The 26,091-nt window shown below is 37.0% G+C and overlaps 1 protein-coding gene across 7 annotated transcripts in view; it reads left to right on the forward strand.

The window, feature by feature from the left end:
- The window catches only part of LOC107541315 (argonaute RISC catalytic component 3), an 82,850-nt gene extending 57,328 nt beyond the window's left edge, over positions 1 to 25,522 (forward strand). For all 7 annotated transcript variants that reach the window (XM_016218342.2, XM_016218350.2, XM_016218358.2 and 4 more), the window contains 7 exons: positions 804 to 963; positions 2,940 to 3,030; positions 6,328 to 6,522; positions 6,843 to 6,977; positions 9,508 to 9,609; positions 10,880 to 11,079; positions 11,627 to 25,522. In XM_016218342.2, the coding sequence (XP_016073828.1) occupies positions 804 to 963; positions 2,940 to 3,030; positions 6,328 to 6,522; positions 6,843 to 6,977; positions 9,508 to 9,609; positions 10,880 to 11,079; positions 11,627 to 11,735 (992 nt within the window). In that variant the 3' untranslated portion in view covers positions 11,736 to 25,522. The remainder of the gene's footprint in view (positions 1 to 803; positions 964 to 2,939; positions 3,031 to 6,327; positions 6,523 to 6,842; positions 6,978 to 9,507; positions 9,610 to 10,879; positions 11,080 to 11,626) is intronic.
- Positions 25,523 to 26,091: the final 569 nt, after the last annotated feature.

Raw genomic sequence — 26,091 nt, forward strand, 5'->3', positions numbered from 1 at the left:
CTACTTGTAGGAATTTATTCTGAGGCTATAGTTACATAACCAAACAAAAATAAATACACAAGGATATTATTCATAGAATTGTTTGAAATAATAAGAACTGGAACAAGCTAAAAATATATCAGTGTATGACTGGTTAGATACCTTATGGCATTTAAAAATGAGGTAACTGCAATCTATATATTGAGATTCAGAACACTATATTAAGTGAAAACAACAAGTTGCAAAGTATAATGTGTAGTATGTTCTCAATTTTTATTTTAAAATGCTTTCCATGTATTTTATGTATAAGAAATTAAGTACATGGAACTTTTTATGGTAGTTATAATGGCAGAGAAGAGGAAATGAACTGCGCCTTTTCTTATTTACACTGTAGTACCTCTGTATTTTTAAATTAAAGGTTGGAGAATGGGATTGAAAGCTATAAGTATACCAGGATTATAACTGCATTAAAGTCATATAAATGAGAAAATTACTGGAAGAGAGTACAGTAAATTGCTAACAAGGGATTATGTGTGATGTTTTTCTCTTTTTGGTCTTTCAGTTATTGTGCTTATAGTTTTTCCATGATGATAAAAATAAACTTTCTTATACAAAGAAGAAAACAGTTGGAAAAATTATCAGTAAATACTTAAGCTGATCTTCAAAGCAGTATACATTAAGTTTTAACAGCATTGTTTTAGTATTGGTGTAATTTTTGGTACCCTGCAATACAATAATGTATTTCAAGCAGAGAAACACGGTAACTTAATTATCAGTAAAGCTCAACCTTTTTTCTAACTAGAGGTATCTGCATTTGTTCATAGCGGAGGTGAAACGTGTAGGAGATACACTTTTGGGTATGGCTACACAGTGTGTTCAAGTCAAGAATGTGATAAAAACATCCCCTCAAACTCTCTCAAACCTGTGCCTAAAGATAAATGTTAAACTTGGAGGGATCAATAATATTCTTGTACCTCATCAAAGGTAAGTTAAGCTAATCGCTTAATAAAATACTTATTTTTTATATCTTAATTTTTCTATATATTGCCATATCTAAGATCCATTTAAGAAACAGCTTTGGCCCTAGCCAGTTTGGTTCAGTGGTTAGAGCATTGGCCAGAGGACTGAAGGGTCATGGGTTTGATTCTGGTCAAGGGCACGTACCTGGGTTGCAGCCTCAATCCCTAGCCCAGGTCGAGGCTCATGGGCGAGGCAACCCATCAATGTGTCTCTCTCACATTGATGTTTCTCTCTGTCTCTCCTCCCTCCATTCCACTCTCTCTAAAAAAATCAGTGGAAAAAATATCCTCAGGTGAGGATTAACAAAAAAAGAAAGAAAGAAAAAGAAACCGCTTTGATGATTCCTGCTGTGGGTGGTAAATAGACATTTTGACAAAAAGAATTAAAAGAGTTTGGATTGGCAAGTTTAAGAGATTCCATTGTGAAAATCCCCTCCCACCTCTATTTTCATTTAGTATGCAAAATTCCTCTTGCCTACCTAGAAAGTATTAAGAGCTTTATTTCTTACTGGAGAGCCCAGCTTGAAGAATTTTCTCATTATTTGATAGTCATATCTTCAACCCGCTGTCATGAGGCTACTTACCTAGAAAGTGAGGGAAGGATGGAGGTTCTGGGGGATGGGTTGGGGGAACATGTCCATCAATAGATCCATTAATTAAGCCATATCAACCCCTGCTACAGTCAGTGGGACAATGGATGTTACTGTTGGATCACCATCCTGTCTAAGAGCTCTTACAAAGTATGAGACTTAATGACCTAGAAACAGGTGCTGGGGAAGAGGCTGTTATTTGGAGAATTAAACAGCAGGTTTCCTTTTAATAGTTGAAGCAACTAGAGCTTTAAAAAATTAAATATCTTGCCCAGCCAGCATGGCTCAGTTGGTTGAGCATCATCCCGTACACCAGGAGTTCCCTGGTTCTGTTCCAGGTCAGGGCACGTGCCCATTATGGGCTCAGTCCCCAGTAGGGGGCATGCAGGAGGCAGGCAATTGATGTTTCTCTCTCCCTTCCTCTCTCTGAAACCAACAAAAACATACTAAAAAAAAGTTAAATATCTTGACCAGTACACACACAAATAATCATTACAATAAGGATATGTGTTTGACATAAAAGCTCTTTTTTTCCTGTTTTTCCATGCTGCCTCAACTTCCTATCCCTATTAAATATGAGATGAGATTCTTAAATGAAATGAATATAGAATTTTATCAGCAAGCCCAAGAACTAAGAAATAATCATTTGAATCTTAAAGGATATAGTTTCATGCCCAGCTGGCGTGGCTCAGTGGTTGAGCATCAACCTATGATCCAGGAGATGGAGGTTCGATTCCTGGTGAGGGCACATGACTCTCTCATCATTGATGTTTCAGTCCCTCCTTCTCCCCCTTCTTCTCTCAAAACAATAGAAATTTTTTTTTTTTAAAAGGATATAGTTTCAGAAATAAAATGAACTACTAGCTGCTTCATAACTGTTAACTATATGTTATTCAAATTTATACTTTTGGACATGGGAGGGGGAGTAGTAGACTCTATAATCCCTTTCAGTGTATAGTTTAATGATTCTTTTTCTCCTTGAGAGATTACATAAGCTTAAAATGTAAGTACATTAAAGAAAGATTAGTACAAATTGGTGGATTAATATGAGGAAGCCTAACATTTTATGCTATTACAAAGAACACTGGCAGCCCTCTGCAACCACCATCACCACTATTTAAGGCAGAAAACTGCTCTGAATAAGACATTGGATAGAGCCACTGTGAGCTTTTAATGGCCAGGGGTTCATGAATTAAGAGAATAAAACTGTCAGTATTTCAGGCCTATAAAGCTGCCTGTATAGGACCACCTCTGTGCTGTGTCAGCAACTTGCAGATGTATTACAGTAGTATGAAACAGATAGATAATGAAAAAAATGAATTATCTAACTCTCTTAAAAAATGTGTTTAAGACCTTCTGTGTTCCAGCAACCAGTGATCTTTTTGGGAGCAGATGTCACTCATCCACCAGCTGGTGATGGGAAGAAGCCTTCTATTGCTGCTGTGAGTGTCATTAGGCAGATTTATCTAAAGTTTAGAAGAAGATCAACATTTTGGTTTCAGGTTTTTGAATTTTAATGATATTTTCTTTGAAACCAACTTTTATAAATATATATAAAGTCAACTTTCATATGTTCCTTGGGTTTTTGAAAAGAATGATTCTGCTCTAGTTTGGGGGCTGCAAGTTCCATATATAGCTATTAAATCGAGTTTATTAATTATTGTATTACTCACATCTTCTTTAATTTGTTTCCTACTTTAATTTGTCTATTTGACCTCCTCTACATGATTGTATATTTTCAGTAACTTTCTGTAATTCGAAGAATTTGTGTATGTCTTTCAGTAATGTCTTTGATATAGAAAGATGCATTATATATAAGATTGGTGGATTGTACTTTTTTCAGTATAAAATATCTTCTACCTTTGTCCAGTTTAATACTTTGCACATAAATTCTTTGTTTAATACTGCCACTCCTACTTTTAACATCTGCCTCCTGTAGGTTTGCCTACTTCTGTACCTGTAACCTTTCCGTGTCAGCTCTTTTAAGTGTATTTCTTATAAACTACAGAAAGCCAGACAATATTTTACCCAACTTGAAAATTGTTTGATTTTAACTACTGCCAATGTTTTGAAAATGTCAACATATATTTAGGCATACTTAATAAATTTTAGAAATTAAGCTGTAAGATTTTATATTTTTATTATCCATTTTAATAGTCTTTACATACATTTTTAACAATCTGATAAACCTTACCTATCTTCGAAAATGATAGTAAACATTAAAATTTTTATTGTTTTTTATTGAGCAGGCCAGCATGGCTCAGTGGTTGAGCATTGACCTAGGATCCAGGAGATTTTGGTTCAATTCCTGGTCAGGGCACATGCCCGGGTTTGGGGCTCAATCCCCAGCAGGGGCCGTGGAAGAGGCAGCCTATCAATGACTCTCTCATCATTGATGTTTCTATCTCTCTCTCCCTCCCCCTTCCTCTTTCTGAAATCAATAAAAACATTTTTTTTAAAAAGTTTTTACCCCAACCTGTGTGGCTCAGTGGTTAAGTGTTGACCTATGAACCAGGAGGTCATGGTTCAATTCCCAATCCGGGCACATGACTGGGTTGCGGGCTCGATCCCCAGTAGGGGGGCGTGCAGAAGGCAGCCAATCAGTGACTCTCTCATCATGGACGTTTCCATCTCTCTCCCTCTCTCCCTTCCTCTCTCTCTGAAATCAATAAAAACATATATATTTTTTTAATTTTACATATTATTCAAAAGCTATTTTCATTAGTGAAGATAATTGACTTTTATCTATTAATAAGTTATGTTGCTTTGTATTCTTATAGTTATGCATGAATTGTTTAATTTTAAGTGTCCTAGAGATGGTAGTGAGCCATTTGATATTCATAAAAATGTTCTTATAAAAGATAAAATGATAAGGAGAAAAAAAAGAAAGAAATTAAAAAGACTTAGTTGGATTTGCTATTTTGGGGTCATTTTCCAAGAATGTTCAAGCATATTGGAATTCTTTAGGACTTTTTTATAGCCGTCCTTTCCTACTAAGCCTATTTCTACCAAATACCCACTTTTATGATTATCAGAGGCCATCAAAATAGATTTTTATTAATTGATTCTTTTTGCTATATGGCTTCTATTCCCAAGAACTTAAAGACTAGTATGAGAAACAAATATAAGTAATAAATGCCACATAGTATAATAGATATTACCTTGATAGTGATGTAAATTAAAATTTACATCACAGAAACCTGGTGTGTTTGGAGAATGTTGAGAAATGCAGGGAATTGAAATGTAGTATAGCAGACTGTGAGGCTTTTGTGAGGCTTTTTGTGCCATCAGAAGGGGTATAGATTTATATTTTAGTAGTGAGATACCATTCAGAGGGAAGATGATTCAGTTTATTTTTTCATATAGAACATGAAGGAAAAGCAGATACAACCTCATGTACATAAATAGGTAGGCAGGTTCTAGCTCATTTCTGTAAAAACTCGTGATTATTTTCTAGTTTAAGACAAAAGACAAACATAAGAATTTTCCATATTTTGGTTTCAAATGAGTAAGACATTTAAATTACTAACAGGAAGTTAGATATGCTTTTAAATACTGTATGTGTGGATGTATTTATAACTGAGATATAATTATAAGCATAAAATTATGTTTCAGGTGTACAACATAATGATTCAATATTTGTTTATATTGAGAAATGATCACCACAATAAGTCTAGTTAACATCTATCACCGTACATAGTTACAAAATTTTTTTTCTTGTGATGAGAACTTTTAAGATTTACTCTATTAGTGACTTCCAAATATGTAATACAGTATTATTAACTATAGTCACCATGCTGTACAATACATCCTCATGACTGACTTATTTTATAACTGAAAATTTGTATGTATCTTTTGACCCCCTTCACTCATTTCACCCACCACCCACTCCCCACCTCTGGCAACCACCAATCTGTTCTCTGCATCTGTGAGTTTGATTATTTTTGTTTTGTTTGTTAAAATCTAAATATAAGTGAAATCATATGGTATTTGTCTTTCTCTGTCTAAAATATTTCACTTAGCATAATGCCCTCAAGATCCGTTCATGTTACCACAAATGGATGAATGAAATCTTGCCATTTGCAATAACATAGATGGACCTTGAGGGCATTATACTAAATGAAATAAGTCAGAGAAGGACAAATATCGTATGATTTCACTTATATGTGGAATCTTAAAAAAAAAATTAAAACAGAATAAATGAACAAATAAAAGAAAACAAACTCATGGATTCAAGCCTTCTGATCTAGGACATTGAAGTAAGAAAGGTAAAATTCTTTTAAAGTTTATGAAGCTTAACAGTTCTAAGATGATGCCAGAGTCATCAGTATGGCTTTTGGGGTGATTTGCTAAAGTATAAAAAATATAAAGAGAAATCAAGGATTTTTTCATGGGTCCTCTTTTTTACTTCCTTTCTCTTATTTCTTTTGTCTCCTTTTTCCCCGTTACTAATTATTAGGTCTGCCAACATCTAAAAATTAGAATCTAATTGTTAAATGGAAAGTACGGCCTTCTTATAGGAAAATGATTTTTGACCCTGTACTGAGTCTTTTATTCTGTTCTTCACTGGGAATGATGTTTTTGATTACTCTCCAAATGAACAATGGTATATAGAAGGTTATAGTAAAATACAAATTTAAATGAAATCCATATGCTTTCAATTTTTTTTATTGCAGTAAGTTCATATTCATGTAGTTTTGATTATCTTATTTCTGTTTTTCTTTACTTTTCCAACATAGGTTGTAGGTAGTATGGATGCCCACCCAAGCAGATACTGTGCTACAGTAAGAGTTCAGAGACCCCGACAGGAGATCATCCAGGACTTGGCATCCATGGTCCGAGAACTTCTCATTCAATTTTATAAGTCAACTCGGTTCAAACCTACGCGTATCATCTTTTATCGGGATGGTGTTTCAGAGGGACAGTTTAGGCAGGTTGGTGGCCTGGGATCTCATCATACTATGGTTAAATCAGATACTGTGTTTATAATATGGTGTCTAGTTCTGAAGTTAGAAGCCTTAATCCTAAAGTCAAAATTTGATGCTTCCTTAGATTTCCCTTTTAAAATGTTTACTGTGGATGTGTAAGCCTTGATTGCTAAGACTGTGCTCTGATAATAGTTAAGATGAAATAGAGAGGTATGTTTAGCTGTAAAGTGATGACATTAAGATATACTGAGACTAAATGTCTTACTTTGAAGTATGTGTGAGAGAACGGCTGATTATATCAAATCTTTCCATTTCATCTTCTCTAGGTATTATATTATGAACTGCTAGCAATTCGAGAAGCCTGCATCAGTTTGGAGAAAGACTATCAACCTGGAATAACCTACATTGTAGTTCAGAAGAGACATCACACTCGATTATTTTGTGCTGATAGGACAGAAAGGGTAATCTTACATCTTTTTGTAATACTAGCATAAGCCAGGCTTATCTAACATAGTTCATAGAGCACTTAAACAAAGGCTCTCTGCCAACAGCAGAGTTTCTAATGTATGGTAGCAAATTTCAACAAAGCAGATTATGAGTATAGAAGCATCAAAATAAGTTAATTGTTTAAAATTTTTAACTTTCTAGAATTTCTAGTAGCATTCCAAGTGTTAAATCCCACTAATGCTTTTTTGTTGTGAAGAAACTCATAGTTTTAAATTTTTTTCTTTCTATTCATATTTTCCTTAAATGTTCAAAAGAAAAAGGTACATTCTCTTTTTAAAATACCTTGTAAAAATTGTTGTTGTTTTTTAAAGCTAGGGACTGTCTAGAATGACTAGTAGAAATTCTTACAAACTAACTTTTAAACAATTCTTCCTTAAAAATTTATAGAGTTGTTTTCTGTGTTTTATAATGTGAATATATATTTTTATAACTAGGTAGGGGAAGGAGGTATAAATACCTGGGAGGAAATAGGTCTTCTTGTCTGTGTATAACATAGGCAAGTAGCAGTCTTACTATCATTTCCAGTGCTCTGCCCCCATCCTGCTAACCTTGGAGCAGAGAAATCAAAGGATTGCAAGTGTCTGTGTCCCCTTGGGAAAGGGTTCAATAGGAAAGACTGAGAGACAGAGGAGTGTGTCTTGTCTTTGGTGTATATTTGGTCTTTGGTTACTCTCACTGTGTAACTTTGGACAAGTAACTTAACATCTTTGTGCCTATTTCTTTCTCAACAAAGTTTGGGTAATATTAGTACGTACTTTATTTGGGTTGTTGAGAGGATTAAATAAATTAAAATATGTAATACACTTGGAATGGTGATTGGCACATGCTTTAGTACTTAATAAAGGTTAGCTAGTTATAGCATGTGGTGGTGATGCTAGTAAATAATAGAGAAAAAGAACAATAGTCAGCATTGTTTGAGGGATTTTGTACAAATTAGCCTCATTTGATCTTCATAAACAATACTGTGAGGTACTTACTATTATTATCTCCATTTTCCACAGGAGGAAACTGTGTTACATGGCGGTTAACCGCCCATGGTTACAAAGCTAATAATTAGTAGAGCTAGGATTCAAATCAGGCAGCATGTCTCCAGAGTGCTCTTAATCACTGTGGTCTATCACCTCTCTGATAGCAGTAGTAATAATTTTATTATGTCCAGGTTGTTAAAGGCCTTTGACCCCAAATTACTAGGTATATTTCTGCACCTTGAAAACCAAAGGTTTCCTCAAAAGTAGGATTAGGAAAGCTAAGTAAGATTTAATGATTACTAGCATCTGATGTTTAGTTATGCCAGTCCTCCATTTGTTTGCTTCTCTTTCAGCTTCACTCTAAATCTACCGATTATTTTATATTTAGATTTGGATTATTATTAGTAGATATCATCTACTGATACTAAATGATTAGAGATCATTATAAAGGAGGAAACAGGAGCACAATGAGGTAAAATGCCATGCCTTAGATTGCAGAACTAGAAAGTGGTAGAGCTGTGAAGTGAACCCAAGCCTTCAGCTACCTCTCTAAGTAGAACAAAACTTTTTATATGTATTAATTAGATTTATGTGATGAATCAGCATAATTTAGTAGATTATGCAGTTTGTTTTGTGCTTGGTGACGGCTAGCTGGTTGGTCTCCACAGCTGTAACTTGAGCCAACTACCTCATAGTTCCTTACATGCAGAAATAATGTTAGTTGGTGATTTTAAATGTATTAGAGATAAGGAGGTGGAGGTGAGTATATGTATATTTGGAGTGTTTTATTAGGGGCCTTTCATTATTTTGAGCCATTTCATTCGTATATCTACGCAGAGAAAATCAAGAGGTTGAAATTGCTAGTATAAAATAGTAAGAAACTGCTAGTATAAAGTAAAAGGAGCAGGGCCTTTGCACTCATTTCTGTGAATGACTCCCAGTTCTGCCCTTTGTTTTATGCTCATGGGCAAATTATTTTATATTCCTGAGCCTTAGTTTCCCTAAACAAATGGGAATAATACCTAACTTGCAGGATTATCAGGATTAGAAATAATGTGTGTAAAGTACCTGACACATAAAAATGGTTAACAAATGGTGACTATTGTTGAGGTTGTTGTCAGCATTCTTTCTCTCTAAAAATACAGTGTTCTCCAAGAAAAATGCTAATTTTCATAAACATTCAAGAGTACCTGCTATGCATAAGTATTATAAAGTAACTTGAAAACGAAAGTGGTGTTTTTTTTAAGTCTTCCACCCATACTGGGATCAGCAACCAGCTGAGCATATAGTAGAGACTAATAACTTTGTCCTGTGTCATAGCTCACTTTCAGCAACATTTAAGAATAGGAACTGAGACTAGAATAGGGGCTGCTCTTAATGCCTGCTTAAGCAATAGTTCAAGCTGAAAGTAGTGAATCGTGGGATCAGCCTGTATATTTATACATTTTTAAAAGTGCTCTCAGATACCTTTTTTACATTTGTCTTATTTATTTAAACTTTCACCAAACAAATCCAGGTTGGAAGAAGTGGCAATATCCCAGCTGGAACGACCGTGGATACAGACATTACGCACCCATATGAGTTTGATTTTTACCTCTGTAGCCATGCTGGAATACAGGTAAGCCCACACTTCAGGTGAAGTATTTTTGTTCAGGTGCTTCCATTAATATGCGTGCAGGAGGCAGCCAGTCTGTGTTTCGCTTTCACGTCAGTGTTTCTCCCTCTCTCTCTCCCTCTCCCTTCCTCTCAAAATCAATCAACTGCCCGGCCGGCATGGCTCAGCGGTTGAGCGTGGACCTGGGATCCAGGAGATCACGGTTCGATTCCCGGTCAGAGACCTGTTAATACCGGTCTGTTGGCCAGTCCCCAGACACACCGTGAATCGTTATGCCCCCTGTGCTTTTGTTAAGGTGGCCATTCGTTCTAGAGTCTCCTCACTAACTCTAAAAAAGGCCAAGTCTCTCTCCCCCCCACTTGGTGAAGAACCAGGGCGTACTCCCGCCGTTACTTCCCTTGGTGTCCTCATACAGGGCCAAGTGCTGCAGCCATACAGCCACTTCTTAGTCGTTTTATAATGGTACGTGCTCTGTCTCCTCTAGTCCTCTACGAGATATGTTTTCCAAAAGACAAGAAATCTTTGACTTTATTTTTCTTTGAGTCCATATTACCTAATGTAGTAACTAATAGATAGGAGCTCAAGTAAATGTTCTGGAGTTTTTATTATGGTAAAATATACATAACATACAACTTAGCATTTTAATCATGTTTAAGTGTACAGTTCCATCACATTAAGTACATTCATGTTGTTATGCAGCCATATCACCATCTAGCTGAGGAATTTGTTTCATCTTTCCTAACACTCTGTCCCCATTAAACACTAAATCCCTATTCCCCCCTTTGCCCAGCCTCACAATTCTACTTTGTATCTCTGTGAATCCAACTACTCCAGGTACTCTATATCAGTGAATCATATAATGTTTGTCTTTTTGTAACTGGTTCCTTTCATTTAGCATAATATCATCAGGGTTCATCCATGTTGTAGTATGTGTCAGACTTTTCTTCCTTTTTAAGGCTGAATAATAATATTCCATTGTATATACCACGTATTGTTTATTCGTTTATCTATCGATGGATACTTGGGTTGCTTCCACCTTTTGACTCTTGTGAATAATGCTGCTTCGAACATAGGTGTGCAAACAACTGTTCAAGTTCCTGCTTTCACTTTTTTTGGATGTATACCCAGAACCAGCTAAATGTTTTTTTAATCGATTTTTAAATTAGAATGTGTTTCACTAATGTAGAAAGCTGGCTTTTTGTATAACTTAATCTGCTGAATATTTGTTTAAAAGTTTAGAAATCAACAGAATGTGTCATTGCCTTCTCTATAGGGTACCAGCCGTCCTTCACACTATCATGTTTTATGGGATGATAACTGCTTTACTGCAGATGAACTTCAGCTGCTAACTTACCAGCTCTGCCACACTTATGTGCGCTGTACACGTTCTGTTTCTATACCTGCACCAGCGTATTATGCTCACCTGGTGGCATTCAGAGCCAGATATCATCTCGTAGACAAAGAACACGACAGGTAATATAAAAGCATAACAAATACAGATTTTTACCCAAATTTAGGTATGTTAGGATTTCCTCAGGAAATTTCTTTGTTTCCATGTAAGTATGTGGCGCTCTGTTTGCCATAAAGAACTATCATTTAGAAAATTAAGTTCCATGAGCTATTAGAGGAGTCAGTGTTCCATATGAAAAGCAATGATAGTCAGAACTGACTGCCCAGGATAAGGGTTCCCATGATATAATGATTTAATGATAGAATGATATAATGATTTACTTGCTATATCAAATTAACTCAAGGGAGACATTATTGATAATAAATGTGATATATACCAACAAAATTATAGGATGTCTTGGATTTGTTTGTAAGTAATCCTGGACAGGTGAGAGAAGTAAAACTGGCCTTGAGTTAATTATTGAAGCTGGGTGATAGACATGTAGGAGATCATTATAGTAGCCTCTATTTCTAAAAATATTTTTGAAATTTTCTACAACAAATAATACTTTTCAAAATTATTACATCAGAATAGGGTTAGTTTGTGTATTCATTGCCAATTCTCTTGCAGTGCTGAAGGAAGTCACGTTTCAGGACAGAGCAATGGGCGAGATCCACAAGCTCTTGCCAAGGCTGTACAGATTCACCAAGATACCTTACGCACAATGTACTTTGCTTAAAAAAGTCCGAGAATGTTCTCTGAGAGGAAGAACCGGAAGACGAATTGACATACGATGTATGTTTCCAGTGGAGTCAGTTGAGCGGGGATGCCTCCAGCCATACAGAAACCAACACTGTGGGACCAGGGTCTGATTTTTATGTTGATGCAAGGAAGATTGTTTACTTCATCCAGGAACACAGCACCATATGCAATATGAAACCAGCCAACTGCTTTTTCGTGCGGTCTCCTGTAGGAAGTATCGCCATTGTTTTGTTTTCACTTTCTTGTAGTCTAACCCTTTTAATGCCTTTACCTCAAGTTGCTTGGCAGCACAACTATCTTTGCAAAAAAAAAAAAGAAAGAAAAGGTAAATGATGGTTTTAAAAAACACACCTACATGAATAATCAGTGATTGTTCACAATTATGTGTGCAACATTAGTGTGTATTCGTGTATTCTTGTAAAGTATCTGTGTACACTTTAAATGTATACATGTATACTTCATATGCATATATATCTGGATCTACAGTGATAATAGATATATATGTTCTCTGTATATATTTTATAGTTCATTCCATTGGGAAATGTCTTTCCCTTTTATTATCCTCTTGCCACCACTTTATTCCTCGCTCTACCTCCCTCACCTACATTTTTTTTCCTTAATGCTACCAGTGACTTTCAGATGTTCACGTATCTGGTTCATTTGAGTATGAAGCGCGGCAAACTAGACTTTATTTTTATTTGCACACCCACTCCTGCCTCTTGTCTCATACACAATTCTGAGTCCTCAACTCTTGATATTGCTTTCTTAAGAAGCAAAATTATTTTATGTATGTATATATACGTTTTTATGAGAGTCTGTGCTGCCCCCTCCTACTCCGAACTTAACATTTGCCATTTGTGCAATGTGTACATAAGCAGTGGCAACCTAAACTATTCTCTTTTTTTTAGTGAGTTTGTTAAAGCTGCTATAAATATAAAACCTTGTCTGAAGTTATAACTCTTTCTCTCTATAAGTGATATATATTCTAAAGCCTTCTGTTTCTATGGGTTATACATGGAAATCCCCTAAAGCTTTTATAAAGAGTAAATATTTTAAGTGATTGCAGCTCTGTAGGGTTGAGGCCTCTGAAATTGGATGAAGAGAAAGAAGAAGTTGTTGAGGGTTTTTAAAAATATTTTTTTTGCTAGTTTACTTGCTGCCTCTCATACATTAATGTGATTTTCATATATATATTTTTATATATATGTGTGTATATATAAACATATATGTATGTATTTTGAAGTAGAGCTTCCTTTTCTTTTATATTTATTAGAATAGTGCTTTAATAATTATAGAACTGTATTGGCAACATCTTTTATAGAAATATAATCATGTTTATTTTAAGAACTGACAACTTGTTTATGCTATCTTTTAGTGCAATAAGCAGTTTTAAAGGAAAGCTGTGTCTGTTTGACATCGGTACCACAGATAGTGGAAGAAACAGGCACCTCCATAATGTTAAAAGAGCAACTAATACAGCCTTAATTTCAGAAGGAAAGTTTTGCAATTTTCAAGTCTAAAGCATGTCTTTAAAAGTCACAATGAAAATGAAGGAAATTGATATCCTAAATGAGTTTAACCTTGAATATTAAAAATAAAGAACTTTGATTTACAAAATGATCATGACTAGATTAAGATTTTAGAAGATATTTAAATTCTTTGAAAATAAATCATATTTACTAAAGAATGGTTAGGTACCCATTTTCATTTATTAAAATGAATCAGGAAAATGTGATCTTCTAAAAAAAATTTTGCTGATTTATCACCAGTGTAACTTTCCTTTTAAAATTAGGGTTATGATGACGAAGTTAGGGCTTGGATTATTTTTAAATGAGTTAAATCACTGAAATGTGGGGAAAGTTTTGCAAAACTTTTGTTTTATTGATTTCACTTTAAGATATTAAATAGTACTATAAAGCTGTCAAAACCAAGTTCACCAGTAACATTGGATTCAGGGGAGCTTTGCACTTTTGTAACTCATGAAAATTGCATTTTAATTTAATTTTTTTTTTTGCACTGGTTCAGAGTATAAATATTACAGATTGTTTCCAGTGGGCATTGTTGTTAACCTTTCAAAATTCCATCTGTTCATGAAAACAAATGGATTAGCTCTATAGTTTCTCTCTTACCTGTAATCCATTCTTATTGCCAATTTACTGTATTTTGAGCCTAAAATCTGAGCCCGTGTCCTCCAACAGTTACGAAATCTTTTGTCCCTCCGCCAGAAAACTAAGAAAGTACTGTATTTTGTATGTTTATTATATTGAAGTGTTTGAAATGCTATTTACAACACTGTTTCAAAGCTCTTTACACGAGGTAATATTTGTATAATATATACATTTTTTCTCCCAACCTTCCCTCCTCTCCTCCAAAAAATTCCTGTAAAGCATGTATTTTTTTTTTATGTTGAAATTTTACTAAATATAGTAGTCAGGAACATGGGCAAGAGAAGAAAATAGTGTATTGTATGTGGTAAAAACTTGATTGCTCTGTGCTTGCTTAGTATGAGTAAAACATCTTCCTTTTTCAGTGGGAGTTATACAGAAACTTTAGGGCCCAGGGAAGAACTATAGACACCCTTCCCTAGTTCCTGTTTTACCTAATTTTGAGTTACTTAGTTTCACATTCACTAGAGGGAAGCCCATAATTTAAATCTATTTAGAAAGACTTTTACAAAGGAAAGAAAAAATGTTTTAAATATAAAGCTTTACCTTTGAAGTGAGTTCTTTTTTAGAGTTTCTTACAGTTTCAATATTACTAGTTTAAGGTTGGTTAACTTGAAAGAGTATGTATAGTATATTTCTATTTTGCTTACTAACAAATTAGTATGTCAATCTTAACTACAAGAAATCTTGTACTTAGAGTTTTAAGATAAAAGACTAAGAGGCAAATACATTTTGAATTTTGTTTTAATTGTTATTGCACTTCTGGTATAGAATTCCTGGTGTTTTTCATTTTTTAAAAGGATTGTTTTGAATTTAATGGCCATGAAACTCGACAGTGACCTTTCTGTCCCTGCCCTTCCTCACTAGCTATATGATGAATGCTAAATTTTGGTTAAGCATTCTGCTGTTTTCTGTGATATTTGAGCAACTTCCAAATGTCAGTTCCAGGAACTCGTATCCTTGATTTTCATGTGAAGAAGAGTTGGGAGTTTAATGTATATTCTGGATAGCAAATGAGTCTGTGTGAAGTCTGATACATGTTATTATATTATAGTATCAAGTTACTGGCATTGAGGACCATACATTTATAATACTGTAGCTGCTATATTTATTTAAGTAGAGTCTGACAGTTACTGCACTAAACTGAAAGGAGATGAGCAGGTTTCAAGGCTAGTGTTAGAGACACACACACACACACACACACACCTTTTTTTTTACCTAAATAAGATTAAGAACATGAAATATCAAGGTAACAAAGGGTGCTGCCATTTTAGTTTCAATTTAATATCAGGATACTTTCTTGGTTTTAGAAATATGGATTTTTACTTTACCAGTTTTGGAAAAGGGTACCTCAAACTCTTCAGTACTGGTTTTGGCATATTTTCACAGAAGTAAAGTTACCCTTTATTTTTTCTTAATATTTTACCTTTTAACAAGTTTCTCAGAAAAAGTATTCTTCTGTGGAAATCTTCCTGTTTGTAACCTATTAATTTATTTCTCTTCCTAGAAGAGAGTCTAGAAGGGATTCTCCTAGGAATGTACTGGATGTTTTGGAAGGCACATGATGAAGACTCATCTCTACCCTCTAGCATAGGGACTCCTGGCCTTCTAAAGTCCTGTACTAGTTTTCCAAACTAGGTTCTCTGATGACCCACCCCTGCCTAATGTTTACTTGTATATTTATACTAAAATGGATTTCAGTATGGTGCACCTCATGACAGATTTAGTCACGACAGACCTAAGGTATGTCTCGGGAAGTAAAAGCTGATTTGCCATTCAATAGAAATGGCTGGCAGAGGATCTCAGTGTTTAAGGCAAAGGTGAACACTCAGTGCCGGTAACAGATCAGAAGTAATTAGATGGGTCATAGGCCAGGAGACCGTAGTTCAAGGAATTTGGTGGGTGTTTTCAGAAGCTAACGTGAATTTACCCGGGGTGGTGGTCTTTATGAAATCGATGAAGCCAGCCAATTGGATTTAGCTAGAGTATTTTGTAGTCTTGCTATTTCAAACTTGATAGTAATGTTTTGCCAAGAAGCTTAACTGACAGCTCTGCATAATTTTTATTCAGTGTCCTTAAACCTGAGTTAAATATTTTCCTAACTCATCACCTTAGATGTTCTCCTATTGAATACTTTCAAAGACAGGTTGCCCCGAACAGTGACTTGCTATTTAAATTACCTTTTATGAGTTATCAGTCAGGCGTCACTGGCCCGGCATCTTTATTTTGGCTTTTTGATCCCTGTGGAGCTTCAATCCTTTTCGTTCTTTTTGAGAATTCATGGATGTTCTAAAGCTACAGTCATTATCATTGGGAGACTTTATATCAAGTGAGGCCTTCCTGAGTGGCAGTCTAACCCTGACTCTAAACTCGGTTTTTGCTTCCCTGTTTCCCTCCCATTTGATCATATAAAGCACTTTTGTGATTCTATAGGAGTCAAAAAATAAACCAAGAAAAAGGGGTAAAATCAGTACTACAGAAATGTGGAAGTGAGAACTTCCTCCACAAAAATTTTTTTTAAATTCCTGCTTATACTAAGAAAATTCTTAATCAGTGGCAGTGTTAGAAATGATAGTGTGATTAGTGAAACCTAAGCTGACTCCCAGGAGGAATCACCTGTCTTCCTCCTCACCACCCCCACCTCCACCCCCGCCACTCCTCCTCCTCTTCTCTCTCTCCATATATATCACAAAGGGAAAATATTCTTCCTTTTTCTTATTTTTAAAACCGGTACATTTCAGTTTATAGTTTTTAATTATTTTCAGTCAAAATAATTTCTTTTTAACTAAGATAGGATGGTTAAGGCTTGTACTAATATCTACTACGAGTTGAATTTTATTTTTCTTTACCCATCAAAGATAGTACTCTAGATTTTTTACATTGTTGATTAAGCCTCAAGAATCTTTTGCTCTTAAAGTATGGAAGTTAAAGGTTCTAATTTGAGTTAAAGATAGGCAGATAATAAATTTAATGTGGATGATTGAGATTTACCAATGAGAAACCTGTCAGAATATCAGGAAACAAACAGTGTGGCAAAATTAAAGTCCTATCCGATCATATATCCAGCCATTGGTCTTCCTTTCTTTCTTTCTGAAATCAGTGTCTGAAGTAACTAAAATTTAATGTTGTATCTAGCGTCTCAGTAAAGCAAAGATACTCTTTGGGGTGGATGCTGAATTAAAAATATTAATCATTTTTTTAAAGCAGGCGGTTCTTAGAAAGTGCCTTTTCAGAAGATGGTGCTATAGATTTTTATTTTTCAAATAGCATGAGACTAAAACTTTAAAAAATAAATTATTTTAGGACTCCAAGAGTATGACCGTTTCATATAAATAATGTTATTTGTTATCCTGAATCTGGCCCAAGGGAATGAAGTAGTGTTTATTCTGTAAAGTATCTAGGTAAATGCTCACCAAATGTATTTTGTAAGTTTGAAAACAAAATTGTTAATGCTTTCAGTTCTCAGCTATGTTGATGATAATAAGACACATAAAACAGCAAATCCATTTAACTTTTTAACAAGAGTGTGGGTGAAATAGCAGGTGCCCAAAAGGAAAGGAATAGTATGTCATAGTACCTTTCCTTTTGCCCCCCAGCATAGACTGGCCCTTTTGTAAATGTCTGTTAGCCACCTTTTCTAAATAATTTTTATTAAAGAAGACTGCTTATAAAGGGAGAGCCAGGTCATCAGGGAAATCAGTTTAAGAGAAAAAGGTAACATGATTATGTGTCTATATTTAGGTAAATTTTCTTTTTTAGGAACCAAGAAACATTTTAAATTATTCTCTCTTTTTTCCTAGCATGGGGGAACTATGAAAAATGATGACAGTGGTAGTGAAAAGGGTATGATCAGGTCATTAGATGTAGAACATGCAAAATTGGGCTTTGGAGGAAATAAGCAAGAGGAAGGATAATAGCAGGACCATTCATACTTATTAGGAATTTAGTAATCTACCAAAAAGCAATTTTCCCCCAGACTAGGAAACAGTAAACAGCAGTAAATGATCCCTAACCGGTTCTTGCTTGTGAATTTGGTGAGCATTCTTCCAAACATAAAAGAGTAGACTAAAAACAAAAAACCACACCTCAGTAACCTTGTATGCTGCATTATGTAATAACGATAGTAAGATTATATTGTTTGTTTGGAGTGTACTATGTCTGTTTGCAAATATACATGCACATTAAACTTTTTCATTTTTATAATGTCTTAATAGCAATTATGAGTTTATTTTTTTATATTAATTTTTATATTGTGATGTTTATATTTATTGGCAATTTGTGTGCAACTTTTATATTTTGCTTAGATGTTAAGGTATTTTATTTTTATAGACATTTCTAGCTTTTCCTCTTTCTTTGTAATGGTGTTAGCAAAGATTAAGATGGAATGTCAATATACCAACCAAACTACTAATTCTATAAAGTCTAGAATTTCAATTTTTACCAATAAACCATTAACACTATTTTCTAACTTAGAATATTTAATGTTGTTTATATAGTGGGCATTAAAGACAGTCTTTAGACAGATTTCTAAATGTGGAAGGGAGGTGGGGCTTTTCTATAAGTTAGATTTTTCTCCCTTAAGTAGCAAACTAACACTAACAGATTGGACTTACTTGACCTGATCTGCACTTTGGGGGCAACCTGTCAAATAAATGTATTACATTTCTTTTTTTTACTTCAGCTGCATTGAAACTGCTCAGAATGGTTATAGCATCTAGAAATAGGATTATGATATCATTTTTATAGGCCTGGAAAACAAATAGCAGATGATCCAGAAGTCATTGATAATTGACTTTGAAATGGGACTCTCCCCCCACCCAATAATTATGTTATATGGAAGATTTGCTGCCCGGGTCTTTTCCCTAGCGTGCCTCAAAGCTGGTCCAGCCCTAAGCATTAGCAAAGAAGCAGAGTCGAAGCAGCGAGGCAGAGCTAGAGATTAACTCTGATTCATGTAAGATTTCAGTTAATTGAAAATTTAACAAAGTAATAGTAATTTGTGAATGTGAATTCATTGAAAGGCAGTGAAAAGCATTATTATAGAATATTAATTTCAAGCATATGTGGTCACTCCACATTCATAGTGAATACACTAAGCTTATTAATATTGGGAACTAACTTTTTATAAAGGTACATGGAAAAGAGTGAATTCCCTTAAGCAGGTAAAATATCCTCCCCCCCCCCACCCCAAGAGATTAGAAGATAAACATTACCCCATCCTCAGAGTTTTACATTGTAAATTATCAGGGCTTGTGTATGGCATTTTGCTGTGATATCCCCTGGGGGCAGGGGGTAAATGAGGACTTTTCAAGTAATTATAATTGGGAAAATGTTATTTTCATAATGTGTAAAACTTTACAATTTAAAGTGAATCAGCATGAGATTTCATATACACATTAGCCATGTTGTTTCTTTTTTCCTTGTTGCCAGCTACAGTAGTTTTTTATATTCTAAGCTACTTCCTTCACCCCCACCCCCCACAGTTGAAGATTAGTACTCTGATTGTAGTGAGTCATTGCTACTAAATAAAAACTATGTTTCAAGCAGTCAGATATGTTTTTGTTGTAAGTATAGGCCCCCTTCTTAAGGATATTTATTTAAAGTTCTTATAACTTGAATAGTTTTATTCATTGCGTTTCAGCATTGTCTGAGGTTGACAGGCATGTAATTGTAGATCAGCCTTGTTAAGGCCGCCTCTAGCAGAAATGGTCCTGTCGTTTTATTTTCTCCTGAAAGGTCATAGGAACCTGACACATAGAGCTTATTTTGGGTCCTTAAATCAAGGTACCTGGCATCTGCTGAGTTACCACAGTGAAGTACTGCATGACTTATTCATGTTTATAGTCCGCCTCCTCAGAAAGAAGTATTTGTTCATCCCCCAAAAAACTGCCATGAACAGTCTTATATAAGTAGAAAACAGATGGGAGTGTTGGTCATTAGAACTTTGCTTTTTCTGGTTTCATTATTTCCAAAAATTTATGCATAGTATAATTTTATGTTTTAAGTTTAAGAGACTGTGCCAGAGAGGGAGATTACTCTAGTATTTAATGCCTAAATCTTTCCATCTTTATACTTTATGGCTTTAGTTGGAAGGACAAACAGAAGTCCTTTAATTTGGCCCTATAATTAAACATTTTCAGGACCAGAAAAGGAAAGACACTTTCTACAAAGATGTTGCAGGTGTGACTATCTTTATTGTAAGAACCAGTGGAGCCCTAGCCAGCTTGGCTCAGTGGCTAGAGCGTCGGCCTGCAGACTGAAGGGTCCCGGGTTCGATTGCAGCCTTCAAGGGCACGTACCTCAGTTGCAGGCTCGATCCCCGGCCTGGGTCAGGGTGTGTGCAGGAGGCAACCAATCCATGTGTCTCCCTCATGTAGATGTTTCTCTCTCTCTCCCTTCCACTCTCTGAAAAACAGTGGAAAAAAATATCCTCAGGTGAGGATTTAGGAAAAAAAGAACCCGTGGAAACAGGAGGTTTTTGTAAAGAAATGAGCTAGTGGGATTGTGAGAGTATGTAGTGAAGGGGAAGTGAGGAAAAGACTTCTTTGCTTGGATCCTTTAATAGAAACCTTGTATTTGTCTAGTTCTCACAACCACATTGTAAAAGTTACTTGAAGAGACCAAAGAAGAGTGAGTGTCTCTGTGACCAAAGTTTATTTCGTATTGTCCCAGATGTAAAGCTGCACCCACCCTCGTTAAGTGTGAGAAGTCTGGGAAGTTGCTTCTGAACTATAATAAACTAAATGCAGTATTTATCCTTGACTAGAGCCGTGGCATTGCTATCAGCATGGCCTTTCCAGACGAGGTAGCCTTGCCTGTAATGAAAACGCTGCTGGTGAGAGATTTAGGAAAAACACTGGTAGGCTGTAATAAAGGGGGAAGTTTGCCTCACGCAGACGGTCCTGCCAGGTTAATGGGTTCAATTTGGTCCCAGGGAGCTTAACAAGAGGAAGCTTTGGTTTGGGTAGCAATAGACCCGGCTCTCCAATGGTAACGCATTGCAAATACCTCCCAGTTTCACAGAAAGTGACTGATCACAGAGTACTCACGATGGCCCTGCCAATGTGTGTATGTGCTCTTTTCTTTTAAATTGATTTTTAGAGAGGAAGGGGGAGAGTGGGAGAAACATCAGTGTGAGAGACACATGGATCAGCTGCCTCCTGCCCGCCCCCCTCTTGGGGATCGAGCCCGCAGCTCGGGCATGTGCCCTGACCGACAGGGAGTCAAAAACGGCAACCTTTGGATGCACCAGACAAAGCGCAACTAACGGCCACACCGGCCAGGGCGCGTGTGCTCATTTTCTAATTCAAAAGCCAGGATTAGCAAGCACGAACTGAAACCTTTCGTAGTTTGTCCCTGTAAGATTCTTTAAAAGTTTTGCAGGAGCTTTTTCATTTCTTTCTTTTTTAAAAAAAAATATGTTTTTATTGATAATAGAAAGGGAGGGAGGAAGGGAGACGGAGAGAGAGGAACACCCACCAGCTGCCTCCTGCGCACCCCTCCTGGGCCTGCGCCCTGACCAGCCGTCCAGCCGGCCTTTCTGTGCAGGGACCGGCGCTCAGCCCGCTGAGCCGCACTGGCCAGGCCAGGCCAGGCGCTGTCTCATTTTTTAGCCTAGGGTACAACCCCTTCCTCCTCTTGAAAAAAAGAAAAGAAAGAGATTTAGAGGCAGTTTACCTAGGATTCTACTATGAGCACATAATAAAGCCTTCTGACTGCTTGGGGAAGGAGGGTCGCGTGCCACAAGTTACGGTGGCTGAGAGGCCGCACTTTTGTACATTTGGGCTCTGAGGTCTCTCCTTTGACGTACCCTTCTCTTCCTTGAGGGCATCCTGTTTTGTAACATAATCAGTGTTTTACGCCATCATGAATCGTGCAGTGCTCACACCACACACACTTAAAAGGGGAAAGATAAAACAAGAAAGGTACGATGAGGCTCATTAGAATGGAAGTTCCGTTAACACAGATGGAACGAACCCCTGACTTGGCTAAGTGGGAGTGAGGATGGTGAGGCGTTAATGCTGCAGGTATGGTCTCTAGCCACAGAATTTTTTTCTAGCGACAGAGTATTAGTGTGGACAGAGCATGTATCTGACATACGATGTCACAGCAACGTGATTAAATTATTCTTGGAAGTAACATTTCAACCTTCTGCAACAGAGATCTCTATATTCTTAAGGAAAATTAATACAGCTTCAGGTTTTAATGAATTAAATTTGACTTAAACTTTAAAAGGTTTGTGACTCGTCAGAGCATCGGCCCGTGGACTGAAGGGTCCCAGGTTCGATTCCGGCCAAGGGCACGTGCCTTGGTCGCAGGCTCGACCCCCCGGCGTGCAGGAGGCAGCCAGTCGATGTGTCTCTCACATCGATGTTTCTCTCCCCCTCCCTCCCTCCCTCCCTCTCTCTCTCCCTCCCCCTTCCACTCTCTCTGAAAAGCAATGGAAAAAATACCCTCGGGTAAGGATTGAAAAAATATAAATAAATAAATAAAAGTTTGTGACTTTTATTCTGACAAATTTTCTTAAATATGTAAAAAATTGAATGGACACTTAGACTTTTTGTTTTTATCCTTCACCCAAGGATATGTTTTTATTGATTTTTTTTTGAGAGAGAAATATTGATCAGTTGCCCCTCATACATGCCCTGGACAGGGAGCGAACCCACAGCCCAGACATGTGCCCTGACCAGGACTTGAGCCCCAACCTTCTGGTGTATGGGACAGGGCTCCAACCAAGCAACCTGGCCAGGGCAGCGCTTGGACTATTCTTTCCTCTTAATTTGCATATTGGTTTTATTGAGACTTCAGTTAAACAGGTCTCTCTCTCTCTCATATTCCTCTTGGTGTGTGGAAAACTCCATATTAAATTTTTTTTTTTAACTCATTTCCTAGGCAAACCTGAGCTGTAAAAGAGAAGGCATTTTAAAGCGTTTTCAGAGATCACAACCAGAAAAAGACTGATGAGAACTTGTTGCCTTTAGAATTTAGAAAGGGCTTTAAAACTCGAGCCAGAGACTTGGAGTTTAGTCAGAGCTCTGCCACTGGTTTGCTCTGTGTCATTAGGCAACTTCCTTAATCTCTGTCTAGCTGCTCCTTGGAAAATGGTTGTGATAATACCTGCCGTCGCCTACCTCACAAAGCTGCTGTAAGACCAGGATGTTTGTGACAGGGCTTGAAGTCTCCGAAAGAAAAGCTATTCAGAAGTTTCAAGATAATATAACCCTGTTGAAGGAAGGGTGTGTGCACAGCTCGCCTCTACGAGAGCGTCTTTAATTACCGTGGACCGTTTATCAAACAGGTCAGACTTGGGCCTTGTCGTGGTTTATGGTTATCCTGCTGTTTTCTCCCTGCCAGATACACAGGCTGAATTCTCCGTACCGTAATCCTTGGCAAAAGTGTAACTTCAAAAACCAAACTCCCTTTAGTGGTGCTATGGCAGCTGCGATTGTATTTTGAGGTAGGTTAATGCGGTGAAACCATTAGATAATCAGAAATTAACTTTGCCTTTTCCCTTCAGGCGTTTCTGCTACACAGCAGCACCGGAGGCTGTCGTACAGCCACACAGCTAGTTATCCCTGTTTCTCCGCAGGTTTGGGGGACCTTGTTTTGCAGTAGGGGGTTAGGCTTTAAGAAGGAAAGTGTGCTTATTTCACTCATCAGTTCACTGAGTTGAACCTTGCTTTCCCGTTACCATGTGTCTGTAGAAGTTGGAATATAGTGAAAGGGTTTTTTCTTCATTTGTTTTCCATTCTGAAGTTCTGCAGGTGACATCAGGTGGCCTGGCCCAGTGTCTGACCCAGTTATCTTTATGGATCGAGGGCCGAACCTTACATTTTGATAGGCTCACCCATTTCCCCCGGGGCGGCGGTTCTTGTTCCTAGGAAGTAACAAAGGGCACGTCACCACAGGTTGTGGAAGCGATTCCTTGTTGCAACAAACAAGTTTTTGGTTTGTTTTTGTTTAAGAAGAAAGAATGCATTGTAGGTTACACAGGGTATGGAAAGAGTCAACATTTTTTATCTCTGTAGATGCTGGCCTCCCCTTGTTGCAGGCAGTTGGGCTTTTCCAACTCATCACCAACATAGGTGGCAGCTTTAATGTCTTTCTTCAGTTATAGATAGACCCATAAAAGTATTACTGTATCTTGTGAATAAAGATCATTCTTCTGGACTAGCATATGGATGCATTCATAGGCTGTGGGAAGCAGTGGTGTGTGCCTGTGTGTGTGTGTGTGTGTAATCTATGTTTATAACACTATTATATACGTTTATATAGAAAAAAATGCTTTAGTGTTTTGGGGACTAAAATTGTAATATAAGCTTTGGGCTGTAACCTGACCACTCACTCTAGAGGACATTTACATTACACACAAGTGCACACCCCTGAAGCATCGCTAACTGCTCCCACTGCGGAGAACTGCTGCTCTGTGTTAAACCCCAAGCAATGGAGGAGATAGCTCTCCTTAAAGGGGCTCTTCTGAAGTGTAAAATGGAGCTATAGGACATGTGGGGAGGGTGGGGCCCCCGCAGATGTCCTGCAGATGGACAAATAGCCTTTCAAATTTTACTTTCCAACCTTCTTGACCGTGTGTGCCTATTTGTATTGCAGATGTGAACTATTTTTGGGGGTCGGTATCAGTATGTTTTGAAACTGAATTATTACATAAAATGAGAACTTCTTTTTCCATCCCCCTTCTCCACACTAACCGTTCTTGCCAAATATTTCTACTGAAACCAAGTTTCAGGGGTTAAATGATGGGAATCTCCAGCCACCTTCCGCATCTTCCCCACCCTTACAGCTGGCCTGGCCTTACATTTTCTGTTGGCCTTTCATAAGTAAGAACAATTTGCTGTAGTAATTCAAGGACGGCAGAATTTCAAAATGTTTATAATTGCTTTGTTCATGTTTGGTTACATGGTAACATCAGTTAAAACAATGGAGTGAGCCTGAGTTTGCGATATGCTATAGGGCCAGAGAAGATCTTGACTTACACTAAACTTGACTAGCACATTTTATTTTATTTTATTTTATTAAGAGGGCGTATGGTGCGGGTGGGAGCAAGTCTGTGATATATATGTAATCACTGTATAACTAGAAACACCAAATGCTGAATCCTATCACTGTGTACTTGGGGGCCAGGCGTGGGATTTGATTGTCACCTTAATTCCTTGAAGACTCTATGTAATTACAATGAGCAGAAGGCAAAGAACGTTTTTAAACAAAAGTACTTTTTTTGCTATTTAAAGTTTGGTAGTGAATTTTCTATTTTCAGTTGATTTATCTTCCCCAAAAAATTACTACAAAAAACTTAGGGTTGAGATTGAGAAGCTTGAAGAAGCTGCTTTTTAAGCAGTCCAGTCACTTACAATGGTTTGTTAAATTATCATAATTCTTTCTGAGCCAAACTGTCACTAAAATGTCCTGTGACAGAACCACTCCTCTTTTTCTGCCATTCTGCATATTGGAAAGGTTCTATGTTGTATTTGTTTTTAATCCTTGATTTTTTAAAAAAATTTAATGGTTTTAACGTTGCTTAGCTTCAGTTTGAAGTGTAACTTTCACTGATTAACTGCAATAAAAAGAAAAGCTGTGCTCAGAACTTTCTATTGTGTGGTCATCACTATAGCTCTCAGGTAAAGGGAACCAGTGAGATACAGTGGAAAGGATTCAGGCTTTCAGAGTCACGAAGTCACCCTGGCTGGTGTGGCTCAGTGAGTGGTTAGAGCATCGGCCCAAGCACCGAAGGGTCTCGGGTTTGATTCCTGGCCAAGGGCCCGTACCTGGGTTGCAGGTTCCATCCCCAACAACCAGTCAACGTGTCTCTCACATGAGTTTCTTTCTCTTTCTTCCTCCCTCCTTCCTTCCCTCCCTCCCACTCTAATAATCAATGGAAAAAATATCCTCCTGTGAGGATTAACAACAACAACAAAAAGTCATGAAGTCCTGGGCTCAAACCTGGATTGTATGACACCCTGGGCAAGTTCCTTGATGCTTCTAAATCTCAGTTTCCTCTACTTAAAGAAGATAACAGCAGGGCTGTTGGGACATTAAATGAGACGATATACGGAAGGTACCTAATGTTGCTGGCCATATGGACGGAGCTCAGGTTTTAAAGAGGTTCTCACCTGCTCCATTTGTCCTTAAATAAAAGACATGAGTAGAGTGGAA

The sequence above is a fragment of the Miniopterus natalensis genome, chromosome 9 (genome assembly GCF_054644295.1).
Source record: "Miniopterus natalensis isolate mMinNat1 chromosome 9, mMinNat1.hap1, whole genome shotgun sequence".
In the NCBI taxonomy this organism is placed as follows: Eukaryota; Metazoa; Chordata; class Mammalia; order Chiroptera; family Miniopteridae; genus Miniopterus; species Miniopterus natalensis.